The 19,911-nt window shown below is 49.9% G+C and overlaps 1 protein-coding gene across 3 annotated transcripts in view; it reads right to left on the reverse strand.

Annotated features, from left to right (window-relative positions):
• The window catches only part of CCND3 (cyclin D3), a 69,156-nt gene that overhangs the window by 2,945 nt on the left and 46,300 nt on the right, over positions 1 to 19,911 (reverse strand). Inside the window, exons 1-4 of one of the 3 annotated variants that reach the window (XM_074977478.1) lie at positions 18,568 to 18,887; positions 16,170 to 16,385; positions 5,855 to 6,014; positions 4,836 to 4,978 (exon numbers count right to left, since the gene is read on the reverse strand). In XM_074977478.1, coding sequence (XP_074833579.1) covers positions 4,836 to 4,978; positions 5,855 to 6,014; positions 16,170 to 16,385; positions 18,568 to 18,765 — 717 coding nt within the window. In that variant the 5' untranslated portion in view covers positions 18,766 to 18,887. Of the gene's footprint in view, positions 1 to 4,835; positions 4,979 to 5,854; positions 6,015 to 16,169; positions 16,386 to 18,567; positions 18,888 to 19,911 lie in introns of those variants that run through there. The other 2 variants (XM_074977480.1, XM_074977481.1) reach the window with 2 other exon arrangements.

Consider the following 19,911-nt stretch of genomic DNA (forward strand, 5'->3'; position numbering starts at 1 on the left):
CCAGGCCAAGGGTCTCATGCAAAGCCATCAGATTTTGCAAGGACAGCCACACTCTTGCACATCCACAGGATGAGGTACATTCCTCCCGAGGCTCTTACACTTTCTACGCCATCAGAGAGCTGCATCTGATTACCGCTAGACTCTTCAGGCACTAACACTGCATCCGTATGAAGCATCCTGGCTCCAGGGCAATTCCCGGTGCCAGGGAAATGGCCTGCTTCCTGAAAGCAAGAGCGATTTTTTTGTTAGCTGAGTACTATATCTCTCGAAGACAACCCCCTTAGAGCCGCTGCAGGATGAGGAAACTCCTCCAGTTTGACACTAGATTGCAGTGACTCACCAGAGCGCGCTGCACAAGATGTGGTGGAACCTGGGGCCTCTCGCATCTGTAAAGGGCAGAGGTCGCCCTCTGCCCTCCATTTCTGAGGAGGGCCGGTGGCATTTAGCACAGGTGAGGGCTGGGGTTCTGGCCAGAGCCAGGCTGGACTCTGGGCCGTCTCCATTCACAGGATTGTGTCACACATAGAATCTCTTACCAGGAATCCACAACTGGTTCTTAGAAACTGACAGAGGATGTGGCAAGCAAAAATAGCAACACCCACCTCCCCTACCCCAAGTCGTTTCCAGTAAGCGGAGTCTCTAGCCTTCTACCCACAGCAACAAGGCAAAGAGAGCTGTATGCAGAGCCCTGGCAACAGCCATTCTCAACCCCCTCTGGGCTAGTTCCCTGCCCCGTTATACCCAGGCAGGAGAAGGCAAGGGGACAGCTGGCAGACCAGGCTAGTGGCTGCAGGGGCGGGGGTGGAGGATGGGCAAGGACTAGGAGACACCAGTTCAAGTTCAGCACAGGTCGGTAGTAAGCACAAGCTGCCACTGAGAGATGGCCTCTCTGAAATAAGCTGCTAGAAATGGAGACAAAGGTCTGCCTCTCATACAAACCACCACCACAAGCAGCCCACTGGCAGGTGACTTCAGCAGAGATGTTACAGACTGTCTAGGCATCAAGAGGGAGCCCTCCTCTTGCTCTCTGGTGAGGCATTGCACTCCAGCTGAGTATGCTTACCCTACCAATAGGCCCTGTTACACTGGTTCTTTAAAGGACCCCAGAATCCAGAGCTGCTCCCCTTCCACCAGATCCCTATTTTAAAAAAAATGAGGAAAGGTCCCTTCCCAGAGAAGCCGGAGGAAGATTCTATCTGCAGGGAGCTGGGCAGGTGAGTACTGCACAGTCACAATCAAACCTTGAACGAGGCACGTGTACCAGAGAGCAAACACTTGTTAACTAGCAAACAGGTGGCTCCTAATGCCTCGGTGATCACATGCTTAAGACCAAAATCTTACAGCCAGGACTCATGAACCCATTAGATGCACGAGGCGCAAGTCCCCAGCTCACATATGCAAGGCAGGAATTTATCAGCCGGGGAGAAGAGGGAGAACAAACCAAAGCAGCACAATCTGAGTAGTAACAAGTAAGCATATGTGCTTAATTCTCCTGCGGCATTGCCAGCATTCATGAACTGAGCCTCAGCGGCCCAGGGAAGGAAGTCATTATCATCCTCTATTTAAGAAGGGGGGAAACTGAGTCACAGGGAGGGGAAGAGACCCATCCAAGCTCATGGATTGAACCATAGGACCCAGTAATCCTTAATCCTCCCACTGGCTCCATCCATTAGAAGGCCAGCCAAAGTACCCCAAAGACAGGTTACTCCAGTCACAGAGTTGTCTCTGGTTATAGGCTTAAAGAGTAAGATCCTGGGGACAGAGACCATCTTACGGCTCTGTTTGTGCAGCACCTAACACAGTGTGGGGTTAGTCCAAGAAGGGGACTCCTAGACAGCACAGTAATAGAAATCCTAAATAACAACAGCTGAGGCTTAGGAGATGGGCCCAGAAGACAGGAGTGGTACAGAGAAGTAGGAATGAAGCCAAAGGAAAGTGGGAGGGGGTTGGGTTGGGAGAAAAGGCAGTGTTTAGCGCATAGACCGATGGAGTTACATAAGGGGAGGCAGCCTAGTAACAGCTTTGGACCTGGGTGACTCCAATGCCCTCTAATCTTTCCTTTGTGTTCCCACTCGCAGGCCTTTGAAATCTGCCCTGCTTCCCACCTGTTCTCCTCCACAGGCTTCAATTAACTCTGCTCACAGGGCAGCATTCAGCCCCTGTCCCATTCACGGCAGCAGCTTGAGAGCAGCTGGCTGCAAGCAATTCAAAGTTACTTTTTAAAGGCTTAGACAAAAAACTCTGAGCACATGAAGCGAGCCCTCCCCCGCCAGCCCCCTTCTGACAATGGTAGGCTGTGATTACCCCTTTCCCAGCTCCACCAGAGCCTCAAACCTCCCAATTCCCCGGAGCTGCTATCAGGGGAATGTAACTAACTCCACACCGAAGTTCAAGCATTCGGTGCCTCAGCAGACGCAGAGATCAAAGGAGCTGTGGGGGGACCAAGGGCTCCCGAGGTCCTGTGCTCAGAGCAAGGGATGATTTAAGACAGAGACCCAGAACCATCCTAGTTAAAGCCCTCCCAGTTAAACCATCGCCGCAAAGGTGCTGGGGGACCAGCTCCCCTCCCTCCTGCCTTAGGGCTCCCTGCGCGTCTGCCTTTGATCAAGCGTCCTGGAATGGCACACTACGTTGGGCTCCTGTCCCGCCCACGTGTAGCAATCGGACACTGCCCAAGGTTAGCAGCTGCTAAGCCTGTTTCCCCCCTCAGCACCGTCAACCCAACCCCACGAGCACCTGTCCGCTCAGGTGAGCAGGCGGCTCCTTTTTGTGTCTGCTTTCCAAAGGCTTCCCCACAGGCCCCCCTCGCACGGTACAAAGGGAGAAAGCGATCTGGGCCATCGTGCGACTGGGCAGCTGGGGAACAGCCCTGGGCATGCAGCAACCACGCACCATGCTGGAGGCCAGGAACTGGGGATGCACGGGGGGCTGGCGGAGTTATCCTCTGGAAAGAAGAAGGATCTTTAATCCTTTCTCCCCAGGGCATCCTCCAGTTAGTGATGGGCAGTGAAGATTCCCAGCCCTTTGCACCAACTTTGCCCTGGCAAAGCCCAGCACTGTGTATTGTTAATTATTTGTATTTTGGTAGCATCTTGGTACCCCAGTGTGCTAGGTGCTGTACAGCCTCCGAACAAAAAGCCAATCTCTGCCTTGCCTCAGCCACAGCTTTCCCAGCCAAGCTGGTATGTAGAGAAAATAGGGTCAGTCCCAGCAGTGCGGCTAGGGAGGAGGGGATGGAGCTGACGAGGGCAGCCATACTTAGCAGCTTGCAGGAGACCACATGGCCGTCCCTCCCGGCTTTGTAAGTCTGTCAGCAAGGAGGGAAGGAGCAGACTGTGGGCCGTGCCCCGGGGGAGGCTGAGGCAGCCCTAGGGGTGGGGACACCAGCTGCTCTGGAGAGACTGAGAACTCCCATAACAAACACACTCAGAGCGTTACCACGATCTGGACGTGTGGGCGGAACAGCGTCAACAGGATCCTGTCCATGACTGCTGAGTCCTGGCCAGGACGGAGGGAGACCCACCAGGGGGGTACGAGGCAACGCATAGAGCAAGTTAGACTGGGAGTCAGAGAGAAGCACAGGGTCTGCCGGTGTCCATCCGGCAGCTTCAGAGAAGAATCCTATTTCATTCCATTACAGCAGGGCCCTGTTCCTTCTTTCCTCTGAAGGTCATCAATGGAGGGGGTGGGAAGCACTGCTATATCTGAAGCCGGTGAATAAAAGAGACCTAGATCCCAAACCTAACTGTGAGAGAGAGCAATAGTCCATTCTCCTGGCACAATGCGACTGGAGACTTCAGGCCCGGGCAGAAACACCTGTTTGAGCAGCTACTTCTCCAATCCCTGCCTGGCCGTTCCTGATAACACACATTTCTCTCCCCCACATACAGATGTAGCCTCTCCTCTGCCTTCAGCCCCATCCCATCCGCTCTGCTGGGAGGTTAGGAAAAGGCAGAAAAGCCCTGGGACCTGTTAGACATGAGGGATGTGGGCAAGCGTGGAGGCATGTGAGTTCATATGTCCCCCTAGAGTTGCTGCTTAGTTTATACTGAGCAGGCTCAGTAATGATGTTTCAGGCCTGGGTCACTCCTGCCTCTAGAACTAGGCATGGAGCTATCCCATGGGGTGGCAGTGACACACTCTCCCTGGCGTGATCTCAGCCCCTGTGCTGCCCTCTCACTTGATTCTAACTCTTTATCACAAAGTAGATTCCTTGTTGTCTCCCTACTCCAGAATAGCAGCAGCCAATGGCCTGATCTGCTTGGCCGTGGCTGGGAAGAGATAATAAATACAGGCTGAACTTCTCTCGTCCAGCACCCTCGGGATCTGACCGGTGCCGGGAGACAGAATTTGGCAGATCATGGGAGGTTAAGATTGTCTAGCACATCACCAACACTTCCACTGCTGGCTGGGCTCTTAGGAGACATTTAGGGGCAAATTACAGCTAAAGAATGACATGGAACACAGAGAGCCAGGACTGGGGGCTGGAAACAAACTTTATGGGATCACAGGAAACACAGGCACACCCATGATAAGCGGTGGTCCGGCTAACTAAACTCCCATCAGATTACAGAGTTTGCCCTATGAGAAAGTTCCCGATTAGAGAGGTTCAACCTGTGCTACTTTGCATTATAAAATACCTTCCAGATAATGATCTTTAGGCTCCCTCTATCAGTGGGTGTGCACCATTCCGGTGTCCAGTTTACAGATGAGGGAACTGACACATGGAGAGGGGAACCAAAATGCCAAAGGACACACAGGAAGTCCAGTAACCTCATCCTCAAGCCCCTGCCTTCCAGATCTCTGTGCCATGCTGCCCCCAGACCTGTACTTACCACCTCTGTGCTGGTAATGCTGGCCAGCAGCTCTGTGAGTGCCTCACCGGGGAAGGAGTCCACTGAGATAGACAGGCCATGAATCGCTGCCCCAATGCTGCCTGTTGCAATCATGGATGGTGGGTACATAGCAAGGGTGTAATCTACAAACCCAGGTAGAGAACAGAGTAAAGAATGTTAGCAAGGGTCCTTCTGAGTGGGGCTGTTTCCTCCAGCAAGCTTGTAAACCCAGCGAATGTCTGCAGTCCAAGGCAGGAAGAGGGACAGAGAGCTTTGGGTGGTGCAGTAGGCAGCACCAGGAAACAGTGGGTAAAAGAAAGTACAGTTAATGAGCAATGAGGTAGAGCGTGAATTTAAAGCACTATAGCTATTCTGGAGTAAGTTCCCGCATAGATGAGTCCTAAGCAAAGGAATACACAGGCTTAATGTGAGGAAAGCCTGGTGATCTCTCAGCCTGTGGAAATGTCTGCAGGGGAAGTGCTGGAAACCACGTTGCTTGGGTGGTTAGGACCTGAGTGGAGAGCGCCCAGCAGGGAGTGTCTCATGCATCTGACGAAGTGGGTCTTTGCCCATGAAAGCTTATGCTCCAAAATATCTGTTAGTCTATAAGGTGCCACAAGACTTCTTGTTGTTCTTGAAGCTACAGACTAACATGGCTCCCTCTCTGATACTTGTCAGCAGCGAGTAGTGTGCATTGCCTCGGAAAGCCCCAGCACGCCTTTGCCACCTCTAATGTTGGGAAGCATGCATTAGAATGGTGGCCTGGGGCCAGCTGGTGCGGCGCATGCTGGAGTGGTGTGCACGTGCCACTCTCTCAGGCCTTGATTTCCCCAAGATATGGGGGTGCTGAGACCCTCTGGAAATCAATCGCCCAGCAAATCCCAGTGGCAGAGCCAGAAATCAGTACCAGGCTGCCCAGCTCCCACCCTGGGATGTCACCACGAGCCCACCCTTGCTGCTTGTGCTAGCCTGGCCCGTCCCAGGGAGACAGTTCTGTTGCTCCCAGTGCAGCTTCGTACCTGTGGCACACAGGGCAATGAAGGTCTTGGCGTGCCTCTTCACCAGCTCCACCTTGTTTTTGGGCAGTGGGAGCCGATGGAGGATGTAGGCCAAGAAGTCGCTGGCGACCACTGACACCATGTCCCACTTTAGCTTCTCCAGGACGAGCACCTCGCTGTTCTGAATGGGGAACAAAGAAGGAGTGTTACACACACAGGCCAGACCCTTTGGGCTAGAAAGCACTCTGCTGGTGAGAGAGTTAACAAGAGAATTAGTGAGAGTCAAGCCCATGTAAGCATGGTGCTAGGGGAGGTACCAGCCATGGAGCACAGCATCCAGGCTGCAATGCTGTGAGGCAGGAGAGACCCACCCCAGGCTGTAACTATGGGATGGAACCAGGCCTGCATGGGTGTAGGGATCAGAGAGGAAGCAATAGGGTTTGCCTGTCCTTGTTCAGGTTCACTTGCTCTAAAGTCTTCCTCAACTTGCACACCTGGTGCAATGGTGCAGAATAACTAGGGTGTAGTAACCATCTGGACACTCTCCCCCTCTACGCCCAGAACATCTAGCAGGGGCTCCTGGAAGTAGGAGGACAGGGATGGGTACTCTGCCTTGGTGCTTGCAGGAGATATCACTGCTTCTGGCTCCGCAGCATGAACAGGCTATGGATCACATCTGTGTTGCGCATCTAAGAAAGTTCCCAGCAGTTTACAAGGCCCTGAATGTCCTGGCTGTGGATGCAATTCAGCAGAGAGACACAAAAAGGGTGTGCAGCTAAACCCATCCAACCCAAGGGCCTGGGTGCACTATCCTTGCTCTCCTAAACTCCCTGTTGAAGTTAATGGGCATCTGTCAACTAAGAATCCCCAAATACATTTAAAGCACCTTCCACAGCATGATGACCCTGAGTGCCAGGCTGCCTCACTACTGACTTGTAAAGAAGAGCACAGATCAGTCACCGCGCCTCTTCTCCGACACCTTTCCATGAGAGTCTTTTGTCCAAGAAGCTTGACCCAACTCGGCTCCAAAGACCGGGTAAGATCCCAGCCTGAGGTAGGATGGCCTCAGGCCACAGTAGAAAACGGGTCCTTGAGAACTTCAAAGACAGCCCCACTCTTCCACATGACATGGTAGCGGTGGCTGTGTGAGTTCCCATCTCTGGCTCTCTTTCACGTGTGTTCACTGCAGGGATGAGTCACTCTCCGCCCACCTTTACAATGCCATCCTGCAGCATTTCGAGAGCTCCTTCCGCAAGACGATCCCCAGGTGCTTTACAGACTCTGGCCCTCATCCCAAGAGGAGCTGTGCGCTAGCACTTGCATTGATTTCAACTGGAGTGGCAGCTGCCCACCCCTTTTCGAGCTCATGCCCGCCGAACTTTCAAAGAGCCCTCTGACCATTACCCTGCGTCAAAAGGGGAAAGCGAGGCACAGAGAGGCCTAGTGGCTTGTTCAAAATCGCACAGCAAGTCTGTGGCAGATCCTGGGATAGAACCCAGGATCTCCAGTAGCCACTAGGGGTCACTTCCTTCTTTTATTAAAATAACTGGCTGTTTCATTCCAGAGCCACACCAACAGGAAAGATGACCGATGCAATGGGGAGAACAGCAGCACCCAGTCACACTCAGGAGGTCTGGGAGAGATTGTCCATATAGGTACAAGTACCTCAAAGAGTGTAACAAGGAGGAGGGAGAAAACTTGTTCTCCTTGGCCTCCGAGGATAGGACAAGGAGCAATGAGCTTAAACTGCAGCAAGGTAGGTTGAGGTTGGACATAAGGAAAAACTTCCTACCTGTTGGGTGATTAAACACTGGAATAAATTGTCTAGGGAAGTTGTGGAGTCTCCATCACTGGAGATATTTAAAAGCAGGTTAGACAAATATGTCAGGGATAGTCTAGATGGTGTGTGGTCCGGTGAGGGCAGGGACTGGACTCAATGACCCCTCGAGGTCCCTTCCAGTTCTAGCATTCTGTGATTCCATACTAAAGCTTGTGTGAAAACACTATGACATTACTGGGGTAGAGGCCACATAAGCACAACAAATAAAGTGGTGTCTCTATTTCTCGACATCATTTGGGCTTGACTAGGTCACACGATTTCAGACTGTAGTCCCCATGACCAGAAGTCCCATTATTTTTAAATGGCTCTAGATTTCAGGGCTGATTTTGCTCCCAGAGAAGCCGATAAGGCTGCCAATTCTGTCAGGATAAGCAGTTTTGAAGAAGTGAGATTGATTTTTCAGAAGGATCTGGTTTAGCTTTTTTTTTTTTCTATAAAAACAAACCCCACCTTTTCCCCTTACACAACTGTACCAGCTCTGAGTTGTTAAAACAACAGCATTGCTCAACCTGTTTCAAATCGTTCACTGGGCAAAACATGGTGTCATCACTTTGTGGCCACAAGGCCATTTCATGGCCCATCGAGTTCCTCCCAGTGGATGGTATTTTGCTAGAATCAGGCTTGTTGTAGGGCATTGGATCCAATTCCTTTCCCCCCTGTACTTCCATGGGTGGATTTCTTGGTCTTTAGCACTGACCAGCTTAATTTTTACTGGCCCAGCACATAGGAAGACCAGCTTGCAATAACTGCTGATAGACGATGTCTCCTGTACATTCTTCAATGAAACAAGGGCAGGAAAAGCAATGAACAAGTAGAAGACAGTGTAGATCACAGATTTTGAAGATCAGAGGAAGAGGTCATTTGGAATGCACTATATTACTAGAGGAAATAGATCAGACTCCAGGCTTGGGGGTCAGAACTACTGAATAGCAGGAGGACCCAGAAAAGACATCTGTTGCAGAGCCCAGGGATGGTGAGTGTGATAAAAAGCTTGTCCTCTCTCCATCGCTAACTGGAACACAGCCCCAGGCAGTCATGACTGAAAGTCATTAGCCCTGATGGCTGGCTGCTTGCTTGCCTCTGTGAAACAAGCTTGCTGGGTCTCAGACTATGCCCTTGAGAATCAGGGGTCAAATTGCAATTAGCCCCTTTGTTGCCAATGTCACCAGAATGACTGGAGGAGCTGAAGCGAACACTCCCTCCTGCCCCGATACACAAGAGTGACCACTCAGACTCAAGACCCCTTTGTGGGGTTGGGGCACTGATGGGAAAGCAAGCAAACTTGCTCAGTGGGTAACAGAATCAGAAAATCATAGGGCTAGAAGACACCTCAGGAGGTCACTGAGTCCAGCATAATAAGATATGCTTTAGGCAAACAAGTTACCGGGCTTAACACAAGAGGCACTAGGGGAAATTCTCTGACACAGGAGGTCAGACTAGATGACCAAATGGTCCCTTCTGGCCATAAATTCTAGGATTCCTCTAACAGGAGATCAAAGCGACAAAGATTGTCAGCCTGGGATCTCCAACCCAGCATTGAAAAGAGACAAGACACACCAACAGCCAACAAGAGGCAGAGGGAGCTTGTTCCCACAGAGGAAGTGTTTGACAGAAGGGGCTCATCCCCCCTCCAGCTAGGGAAAATTGTAGTCATGCTGAGAGAGGCTGGCACATGGGAGCTCTCTGCTGGACACAGCAGGCTAAGAGGGTGTGGAGGGTTATTTTCCCCCGGCAGCACTGATACTGATCTGATCTTAGTACTTCTCTGAGTGTGTCAATCCACTTCTCAAGACAGACAAAGAAGCAGCTCTTCCCAGGAAAGCTCAGAACAGCCTCGGAGCTGCAGATTCCCCACACCACCCAGCATCAGGCCCATGGAAGCTTCGCGCCACCCTGCCTCATAAAAGCCCTGCACTGCTCTCTCTGTCCCTCACACCCCGAGACGTCCAGCTCTGAACTGCATGTCAGAGTCTCTTAATCATCAGAAGCAGCAGAACAAAAGAGAGAAGCGCAGCATACCAGAGCAACAATGGTCTCAAGATCCCAAACATCCTTTTCCTGGAGTTTCCTTGGCATCTAATTGACTTGCCCGGTATGGTTAACAAATAATTTAAAATAGGAAATTACCCTTTGTTTCTTTAGATTGCAGTGCGCATCACCACTCTGATGAGCCAGTGATACTGCCCAGCTAGCTCTGCAGCTGCTGTGCACTGCGAGAAAGTCAGGCTACAAGCCTGTAAAATATGCCATGCGTGGAACACCTCTCCACCTGGCTGGGACTTCCGTACGTGGAGAGCACACACCATCGAATTCTTCACTAGCAAATTGCTGACTTGATCTCCCCCTGCCATTTCCAGCACTAGTTTTAGAAAGCCAGTCTCCACTATACACTACTCTCTTCTCCTTCCAGGATGACACCAAAGTGTGATTCTGTCCTCTCCTCCTGGGACCCTGTGTTTATTGTGTCTCAGTGATTTCCAGCTCAAGTGACCTGTGCTTGCATGCATAAAGTTGGTTTTACTGATTTGCAATCCTGCAAACACGAGCAGGATCTGATAGTCAAGCTGGGTCCTTTCCTTCCGGTAGGTCCTCATCCTCAATAAAGATGCTGCAGGTCAAATACTACCGTCAGAAACACCTGTGCTACCTCATTGCCTTCAATGAGTTTGTGTAAGTTTAAATGACTGGGTGTAAGGAAGGAAGATGCCCAAGGAGGAACGGAATCTAGTTTGCTTTCCCATCACTGCGTTGGCTCTGTAGGAGTAAGGGGAGGTGAAGTTCAAGCTCATCTTTCTCACTAAATTTAGCAGCAAGGTGCCATTTTAAAGTCACTTGTCACAGCAGGCCCACACTACATTTGAAACAACAGGTTTGAGCAGCTCTGACTTTCTTCCTCTACGCTTGTGTGGATGACTCAAAAAGTGGGTGGGAAAAGATTCCAAAGCTGAAGGTGGTCACCCAAGCCTGCTTAGCAATAGAGGCAGAATTACTGAAATGAGCAGAACATGAAAGTCCATTTGCAAACAGGAAACTTTGCTTAACTGGTTGATTCTGTCTCCTATGAAGGACCAGAGCTCAGGCTGCAGTCTATTGCAAAGGCTGGAACCATTTCTGCCCCCGTCCACCTCCCCTGACATAGGACAATCACATCAAGCGCACCCAAAACTTAAGCAAAACCAAAACTTGCCTGACCTGCTCTCCTTAGAAATGCTCTCTGCCCAAGGCAATCATCACTTCCCAGGGTCTATTGTTCTGTCTCTTTCCTTTTCTCTACCCATCATGGGTTGCCTGCACATTTCAATGTGTTACCTAGCAGTCCAACCTTGCTTGTGAATTTAAATAGAAGATACCTGGACCCTTTGATCTAAGCTCCAGTAAAAGAGCTACTTGCCTTTCCCTGGGTCTCTGAAGCACCATGCACACCAATATGTAATAACTCTCTCTCAGCAAGCACCCTATTTTCAAGGGTTTAGCTCTGAGAACTGGGGACAGATTTTTAGAAGAGCCTGGCCCCAATGTGTTGGGTTCTGCTGAAAATCTGGCTACTTATTTCGATGCCAAAATGGGAACTGAGCTGGCTTGAATTCTGACCACCGTTGCCTCGCAGTCAGGAAGTCAGACTTGCTAAACTGAAAGCTCAGAAGGTCTGAAGGGTACTGTACCAGATGGCAGGTCTTTCTTTGAAGATGGTGGCTGGAGAAAAGCACCAGTGAACAGGACTCTGGGAAGCGGGGAGGAAGAAGGAAAGTTACTGCTGCCACTGAGATTGGAGAATCAGCAGAAATGCCAGTAAGTAATTTTGCTTGAGACTCTTGAATGCATTTTGCAAGGCTGGAGCCGTAGCAGAAGATGGGACGGCCAGGACAAAAACCAGACTCTTGCTTTACAGCAAAGACATTGGCCACTGGATTGTTTTCTTCTCTTCCACCTCATGAGTCACGTGGTGACCAGTATCAGAGGGGGAGCCATGTTAGTCTGTATCCGTAAAAACAACAAGAAGTCCTGTGGCACCTTATCGACTAACAGACTAACTATCTGTACAGGGAACATAGTCTATCAGCAGTTGTTGGCGAGCTGCTCTTCATGTGTGCTGGGGCAGTAAAAATTGAGCTGGTCAGCGTTAAAGACTAAGAAGCTGTCTGTTAGTCTAAAAGGTGCCACAGGACTTCTTGTTGTGGGCCAAGTGAAATTGCTTTGGGTTGCACTAGCACAAATCATCTTCATTCTCATCTCCCTTCTCTTGCCCTGCAAAGAACATATGGGCTGTGCACAAACACCTCTGAAACTTCAGGACAACCAAAATACCAGGAAGTGCCACTGCTGTATTGGAAGCCAAAACTAACTTTCCTTTATAACCATGGTTTCCAACTAGTAAGCAGTGAGATTTTTTAGAGGACAATGCAAGAGATCACAGGCAATCCAAACAGCTAATAAATCAACCAGGTCCTACCAAGCCAAGGAAAAGTAGGATCTGCTGTAAATAATTGCTCTTTCCAACTATTTTAAGGCTAAATACCATCTTGCACATGCAAGAATAGCCCTCCAGCCGGGTGGTTTAATGAAAAAAGAAAGGTAGGTTAGATAATGCTCTTTGACGGAAACCCAACTTCCTCCAAGTGGACAAGTCCTTTATTTGCATCATTTCCTTCTGCCAAGAATAACTTCATCATGATTTTGTTTTAAACTATCCCTTTTAGAATGCCGATTTTGTGCCAAGCATCCTCTCCAAGAAGAGGAAGTGAACCTGCTGGGAAAGCAAGCCAGCTTCCCTTACGAGGGCCCAGGAGAGAGCGCCGGAAGCACAAATCTCTGCTAAGAGGCCAGGATGTATGTGTCCAAACTGTGATGAAGAAGCTCTGCCTCCTTTCCCTTCCCCTCCTACTCTCACTGCACTGTTGTGAAAGAAGAGAAGTAGATAACATTATTAGCACATCGGAGGAAAGCAGCAGCTTCAGCTTTCTCTGGTTTTGTAAGCAGGGCATTAACTCTGTCACATCCCCAACACAAATGTAAACCTCACTAGTTCCATACAAGGCTGTCCTGGGGAGTTTGTAATCCTTCTTAGGTCATGGAGCCTGTGGCCCAGCAAAAGGATCTCAGAGTGGGAAGTCACAGAATCAGAGATTAGGATTAGAAGAGACTTCAGGAGGTCATATAGTCCAACCCCCCGCACGAAGCAGGACCAACACCAACTGAATCATCTTAGCCAGGACTTTGTCATGCTGGGCCTTAAAACCCTCTAAGGATGGAGATTCCACTACCTTCCTAGGTAACCCATTCCAGTGCTTCATACTATGGTCTGCCCCAGCTAGGTTACAGAGTTTACCAAGAACAGGTATGGCGACTTTCAGATCGCAGCCTTCTGGGGGTCTTCTTTCCCACTGATCTTCAAAAACAAAACCCCTTCTCCAGGCCCACAACTGGGCACTGCCACTGAAGCCTAGAGGTGAACATGTAAATGCCAGCACCGTTCTCTATTTCACTGCTGAGCAAAGCACAAAAGACAGGTGATAAGATAAGAAACAGGATGGACAGACAGAAAAGAGAGGTACAGTCATATGAAGAGCCACACAACCTATTGAGTGTGGCATCTCATTTTGCTGTCACAAATAGGTGGAACTTGAGTTGTGGGAAGCACCTGGCAGAGTACTGCTGTTTATTTTCCCCCTACAGTACAACCCCGTGTTGTGCATTTGTGTGTATCTAGGCACCTCTTACCCAAGACTTCTTGCTTTCGAGCCATTGAAATGGTTCCAACTTTGGAGCCAGGACTATTTCAGTTGAAGAACAAAGGAAAACTTCAAGCTCAATGCCCCTTTCACAGCCCAGGAAAGCACCACACGCCCTGCCATTTTGGCACATCCTAACTTCTTTCAAAAAGCGAGGCCAGTTCTAGACCAAGCCTCAAAAATTTAATTAAAAAAAAAAACCCACAGCCAAAAATCAAAATGATTTTATTTTGTATTTCAAGGCCACCGAGCCAACCTGAATGTTGTTCGAGACCTGTGCCTGGTGGGGATCAGTCCAGATTTCTCCGTGATCACAGAAATAACCATAATGGGCACTAAGCAGCTTCCCCTAATGGGTGGTCTCAGTGGAGAAGTGAACGACTGCATGGGCCATGAAGACTGAACCCCCAACCTCTGGTCTAGTAATCAATTCAGAAATGGGGATGGAGAAAGCTTGCCTTGCTGAAGCCTACATGCCTGTTCAGTGGACAGCAGCCTTTGGTCTCCAGGACTGACAGTTAGGCACCTTTCCCTGACATTAAATCAAGACACACACACACGGGCCAGTGAATCAGAGCCTTTTGACCTGTATGTCTCATTCTCTGCTGTGGACTTGGGGGAAAACACCATTCCCAGTTCTTCTTTTAAGTCCACCCCACCTTCCCAGCAGAAAATTGGTGCCCTGCTGTCCCTGCAGCCACTCCAGCCTTTGCAGGCCCAGGTGAGAATGGAGACTGAATCTCTCTCTGCCAGATGGCAATCCCCATCATTACCACAGGACCACACACATACCAGTCTCTAGTAACAGAGAGGAAGCCGTGCTAGTCTATATACTATCAAAACAAAAAAGCAGTTCAGTAGCACTTTTAAGACTAACAAAATAGTTTATTAGGTGATGAGCTTTCGTGGGACAGACCCACCTCTTCAGACCATAGCCAGACCAGAACAGACTCAATATTTAAGGCACAGAGAACCAAAAATAGTAATCAAGGCTCTTTTGCATACTTGGCTTAATCTAATTCTTGACTCCCCCTGCCTCCCTCTGCCCCTCTACTTCGTGATTTGCTCACCTTGATAATATTTTTCTGATTTGTCAACCTTGATTACTATTTTTGGTTGTCTGTGCCTTAAATATTGAATCTGTTCTGGTATGACTATGGTATGAACAAGTGGGTCTGTCCCATGAAAGCTCATCACCTAATAAATTATTTTGTTAGTCTTAAAAGTGCTACTGAACTGCTTTTTTTTTTGATACCCATCTCTAGTTTGGGGCCCATTTCAGAAATGAACTCTATACATATAACTTCCACTATAATCCAGGGGACTTAAATTCATGGCATACATTCAAGTGTCAGGAAGTGCTGCAATGGGTGAAATTTTGTTTACAGAAGAATGAAAACCCCACATGTAGACTTTTCATGCTCAGCCAGACCCTCCTTTGTAGCAGCAGTGGAAAAGAGTGGCTTTTGAACCATGGGCCAACTTCACAGCCACTGTGAGAACCTGCAAGTCCTGTGCGTACAAGTATCCGGCCATCACATACGGTACAATCCATCTACTCTAGCTGTGAGCATCCTCCACCAGTGTTAATAGTCATCCTCCATGTATCTCAGGGGAAGTTGCATGGAGGTGAAGGGAACTTCCCCCAACCCTTATTTGCATGACCATAAAAGAAAAAGCCATAACCAGAAATGCCTGTCAGCTCCCACCTGAAAGTTTAGTGGGTCTATTCCCCACCCCAGGAACGAATCACTATTAGGTCATCTCACACTCACACCCCTCAAAATAACCTAACCGGCAGATGACTAACCCTAGGAAATTCTGTTAGACAAACCGTCCTAAGGTATGTTTGTTACACTGAAGTCAGATGAAGTTCACATGTTCTGACACCTCTGAAGCCCTTTCATGTTCCTCCCCCATTGGCTCAGCTCCCTCAAGAAGGCTCAACCTGATGGAACACCTGGGCAAGGGAGTTAAGTAAGTAACACCTTGGGTCACTTGCAACTTTGTAAAACGTGCTTCACTTCATTCCCATGGCTCAGTTCTTGTCCTCCCACACACCATCCCAAACAGCAGCATGTCCATGATGCTTCCCTGCCCATTCCCAGCCTCTCTCAACAGCACCTACCACCTTGGTCTCTGAGCCTCAAGGACCATGGTCTCCCCATTGGTAGGCACCTAGACCACAACAGCCTACAACACGACAACCCCAAAAGACCAGGATGATAGGACATGGAAACTCAGCACCTTTTCTCATCCCTAGAAATGAACCTCCCTCCTGGTTTGGGCAGATATGCACAGACAGCACTAAGATCATTCACTTGCCTTTTGCAGTCCCTGTGAATAAGGATCTTTGGTCTCTCCAGGGCAGTTGATCCAGAGCAATTCACCATATGAATGCCCCAATGTGGGACACAGTGAATTGCAGTGATGGGGATGGGAGTTTAACACAGATCATGTTTTTTATAACCTCAGTGTCATGATTCTGCCTGCCAATCAATGGGGAACAACAGGGCTGCCTGAGACCCGGGCAGAGGGCATGGCTTTCAGTGTGGGGTGTGGTTCTACCTCTCCAAAAAGGAGTTTGTCCAGTTGGGCAAGGAAGCAGAGAAGCTATTTGGGGGACATGGGGAAGGGTGCTGGGAAGAACAAAGGAAGGAAGACAGAAGTAGCTACAGAGCAGTTATGTCACCAAGCAGCAACATGGAGAGCATAAGGGAGTTGGGGAGTTGGTGAAAGCCTCTAATAGGCAGAGTGGGGAGGTTACCAAGATTTGCTGTGGTGTGATGGAATTGTCTGTGTAAATGCAGAGTTTCTCCACAGTCAGGGGCATGGTCTCTCGCAACTTGGAAGCCAGGAGCATGCAGACGGCCCCCAGAAGCTGCAAGTGATTTTTTCGAGTAGGCACTGAAGACAGGTAGCGATCCACATAGTTCATTGCCAAGGGGAAGACCTCCTCTTCACACTTCTGCTCTTCGCACACCTGAGGAAACCCAAAACAGGAAAGGAAGTGTTTTAAATGCAGGGCTCCTCAGCTCTCGTCTGCACTGGCACTTCAACACTATGAGTTACTGGAGCATTTGGCACTTCCGTGGAGCCTTTTGTCTGGTGTTCTCAAGGCACTTTTGGTCTTCAGAGACAAATTGTCTGTTGGTGTAACTCCAACACATCACCAGCAGGGAATTTGTCCCAATGTGCTACAGCTCACCTCACCTTCCCCTGGAAAGTAGGGAAATTAGTAAAATGGGTATAATGGAGGCACAGAGAGGTTAAAGGGCAAAATCTTCTAAAGCGTCCACTGATTTGGAGTGCCTCAGTTCCAGATTCCCTGACGTCAGGCATTTAGGTCTTAACCAGATGTACTGATCACTTTCTGGTCTCCTTGAGTAGGGGTGCTCAGCATCTCTAAAAATCAGCCCCAGTGTAGCTACAGCTGCCCTCAAAACTGAGGCACCAAGAATCAGTAACTTTTGAAAACTCTAAGTGACTTGCCCAACATCACAATGAGAATCACTGGCAGGGCCAGGGTTAGACCCCCAAGCTCAAACTCAAGGCTTCCCTCCTCAATCTACATCACACTTATGACTGACATAAACAAAATCCATGAGTCCTGAATTTCAGTCCCTTGTTCTGTTTGCTCAGCTATGCTATTAATACACCACCACATTTATTTCCTTGTTTAAATCCGAACTAAAAAACACTGACGTTTCCCAACCCCATGCTATGGCAAATATCCTTCTCTTTCAACCTGTAACTCTGCCTCCTGATGTACTCTCTACCCACAAAAAACCACATACCAGAGACTTTCTCCTTAAAAAGACTCACTTCTCATTTCACAGATTTAATTTTGGCTGCATTTCCCCTCACCCTCAGTTAAGAAAAAAAAAAAGAAAGATTAGCATTTAAAACTAAATCCTGCTGCCGCTGAAGTCAATGGAAGTTGTGCCACTGACCTCAACAGGACCTACATTTGATCTTGATTTAATAACTCAAATACTAGTAAATTGCACTCCTAGGAAACCCCAGTGATACAGCTTCCAAGTTTACTGTGGGCTCCTTCCACTCCTGTTGAGTTTAGTGCCTTGCAGGACAAGTCCCCAAAGCACCTTTTAGCCAAGTAACTACCTCAGAATGCACATTTAAGAAAAAGGATAATTTAAAAGTTGGAATTGGCTATGTACTTAAAAATGAAAACGGGCCATTTGCTATGACAGCCGCTGAGGTGGAAAGACTGACAGACTGAATTCATTCCAGATTTTATTTCTTCCTCGTGTAATCTCATTTTCCTCCCAGTCTAGACTACTCCCTGCTTAATCATTTATAAAAAAGAGACAGAGACATGTTGGATATTTTCCTCATTAAGTTGTTCAATGCTGAGGACTGCGTTCCTGTTAAGTTAGCAGAGTGAGAGGCTGTGATGTCCTTCTACCCAGACTTTCTCTCTCCCAGCTGCACTGGAATATCAGCTCTCTAAACTGCCAGATAAAGGGCAGAGAACTTTTAACTTAAAGTTTTGGGGATTGGGGTAAGGCGGGCAGGACCCCTAGAGGGCAAAAGCACACACTGCCTGGGCGTGGAGGACAGCATGGTGTCTGGGTGGGGGTGCCCTCTCAGGGCAGAAGGAAATGCTGCAATTCCCCATGTGCAGAGGTGGAAATCTTGTCCCAGAGCACCGCAGGTTTATCACCACTGCAAAAACCCTGCAGGAATAGGGGCCTCTTTATCCCACCACTTCTCCTGCCTATATGTTCCCCCAAAAGACTGACCTCTCCTGCCACAGACTGAACCCCACAAACCAGAAGCCTCTGCCTGTTCCAGCAGACTGTGTCCTTTGGAACTCATCCTGCAGCAAGTGACACCCCCCGCCCCCATACAATCACCCAAACCAATTCACTTCAACACTCAGACCAAAAAAAACCTTCTCCCAAATTGTCCTCCACCCATCACCACCACCACCACTAGATGACCCCATTAAATCTCCTGCTGCCTTCACACTCCACTGAGACCGGGGTGGGTCTCTCTCCCCCACACCCGGCCCCTCTCCTGCCCGGGCAGGGCCGCTCGGATCTGCAGTGGGGACAAAGGAGTAGGGAAAGGCGTTGCTGCTGGACTCCTGGACGGATCGGGGGGCGGCAGGACCCGTGTTGGGGGAAGGGATCCCGTACCTCCAGCATCCAAATAGCCAGCATCTTCCGCATGTACGGCTTGACCTCCTTCTGCACGCACTGGAAGTAGGAGACCCGGGGACTATAGCGCTCCTCCTGGCTCAGCAAGTTCTGCAGCACCCGCCGGTCCCCCAGCAGCTGCGGGTCCGGCTCCGCCCGGGGCGCGCGGGGGGCCCCTTCCACGCACAGCAACTCCATGTGCCTGGATCCGGGGGGCAGGGTACGCGCACGGGGGCTGCCGGAGGGGGAAGGGGCAAAAGGGAGCGGGCGACAGGGGGGGCACTCCCGGCCGGGGAGCGGGGCTGGGCTACCGGGCAACACCGACCCCAAGCAGCTGCCTCCGGCCGCCTGGCCCCACGCTCCCGGCCGCACTGACAGCGCCGGATCCACTGTTGCAGTTTTTAGAACGTCGGGAAGTGAAGGGGCGGAGCCCCGGGCGGGGCCCTCCTCGCGGGAGGGAGGGGAGAGGGAAGGCACCCGGAGTGGAAGCCCCCTGGGTCTCCACTACCGCCCGGAGGAGGCGCGTTTCCCCGCCCCTGCGCTCTAGACTGGAAACCAAGTGAGATCCTCCCCCAGCTCCCCATTTTCTTTTCCGCCCTCACTGCACTGGAAAGCAAAGCCCCCCGCCCTGGCCCTCCGAACCCCTCCTCGCTCTGATGTCATGGGGTCTTGCTACTGCTGCCACCCTGCAGCCAGTGAGAAGGGGCAGGGAGTTTTCACTCCACCCAGTGCACACGAGGTCCTCCATTGCTTCTAGGGTGACCAGATAGGAAGTGTGAAAAATCAGGTGTTGCGGGGTGGGGGGTAACAGGTGCCTAACTAAGACAAAGTTCCAGACATGGGGGCATCCGGTCACCCTGCATCAAGGCATCCATCACTTCGAAACATGGCCACACCACTGTGATGCTGGGTGACAACACACCACAGAATGCAGCAATGGCACGCTGCCTTGGCTAAAGCGATAGGCGCTGCACACAAGGCACAACTGAATAACGCCCTGCGGCAAGGTCCAAATAACAGAAAAAAGGAGAGAGATTGGACTGCGGAATGGCTGGCAGAGTGGGATGGTTTTTGTTATTATTTATTATTAGCCTTAGTAATATTTTATTACAGTAGCTACCTACAGTGCGACTACCAATATCACCAAGTTGTGTCAAAACCGCACCGTTTCAATAAGCATGAGCACACCGTGAGCACTCCTCGTGGGGGGCACAGGTTCACCTGTCCAAAACAGGACAATCTAGAACTCTTGACAGTGGCCAGCTCTGTTAATCTATTATTTCAATCTTGTAAATATTTAATTCTGCAACTGTGTTTTTTTTTTCTAGGACCCCTGGAAGCTAT

The sequence above is a fragment of the Carettochelys insculpta genome, chromosome 26, assembly GCF_033958435.1.
Source record: "Carettochelys insculpta isolate YL-2023 chromosome 26, ASM3395843v1, whole genome shotgun sequence".
Lineage (NCBI taxonomy): Eukaryota > Metazoa > Chordata > Testudines > Carettochelyidae > Carettochelys > Carettochelys insculpta.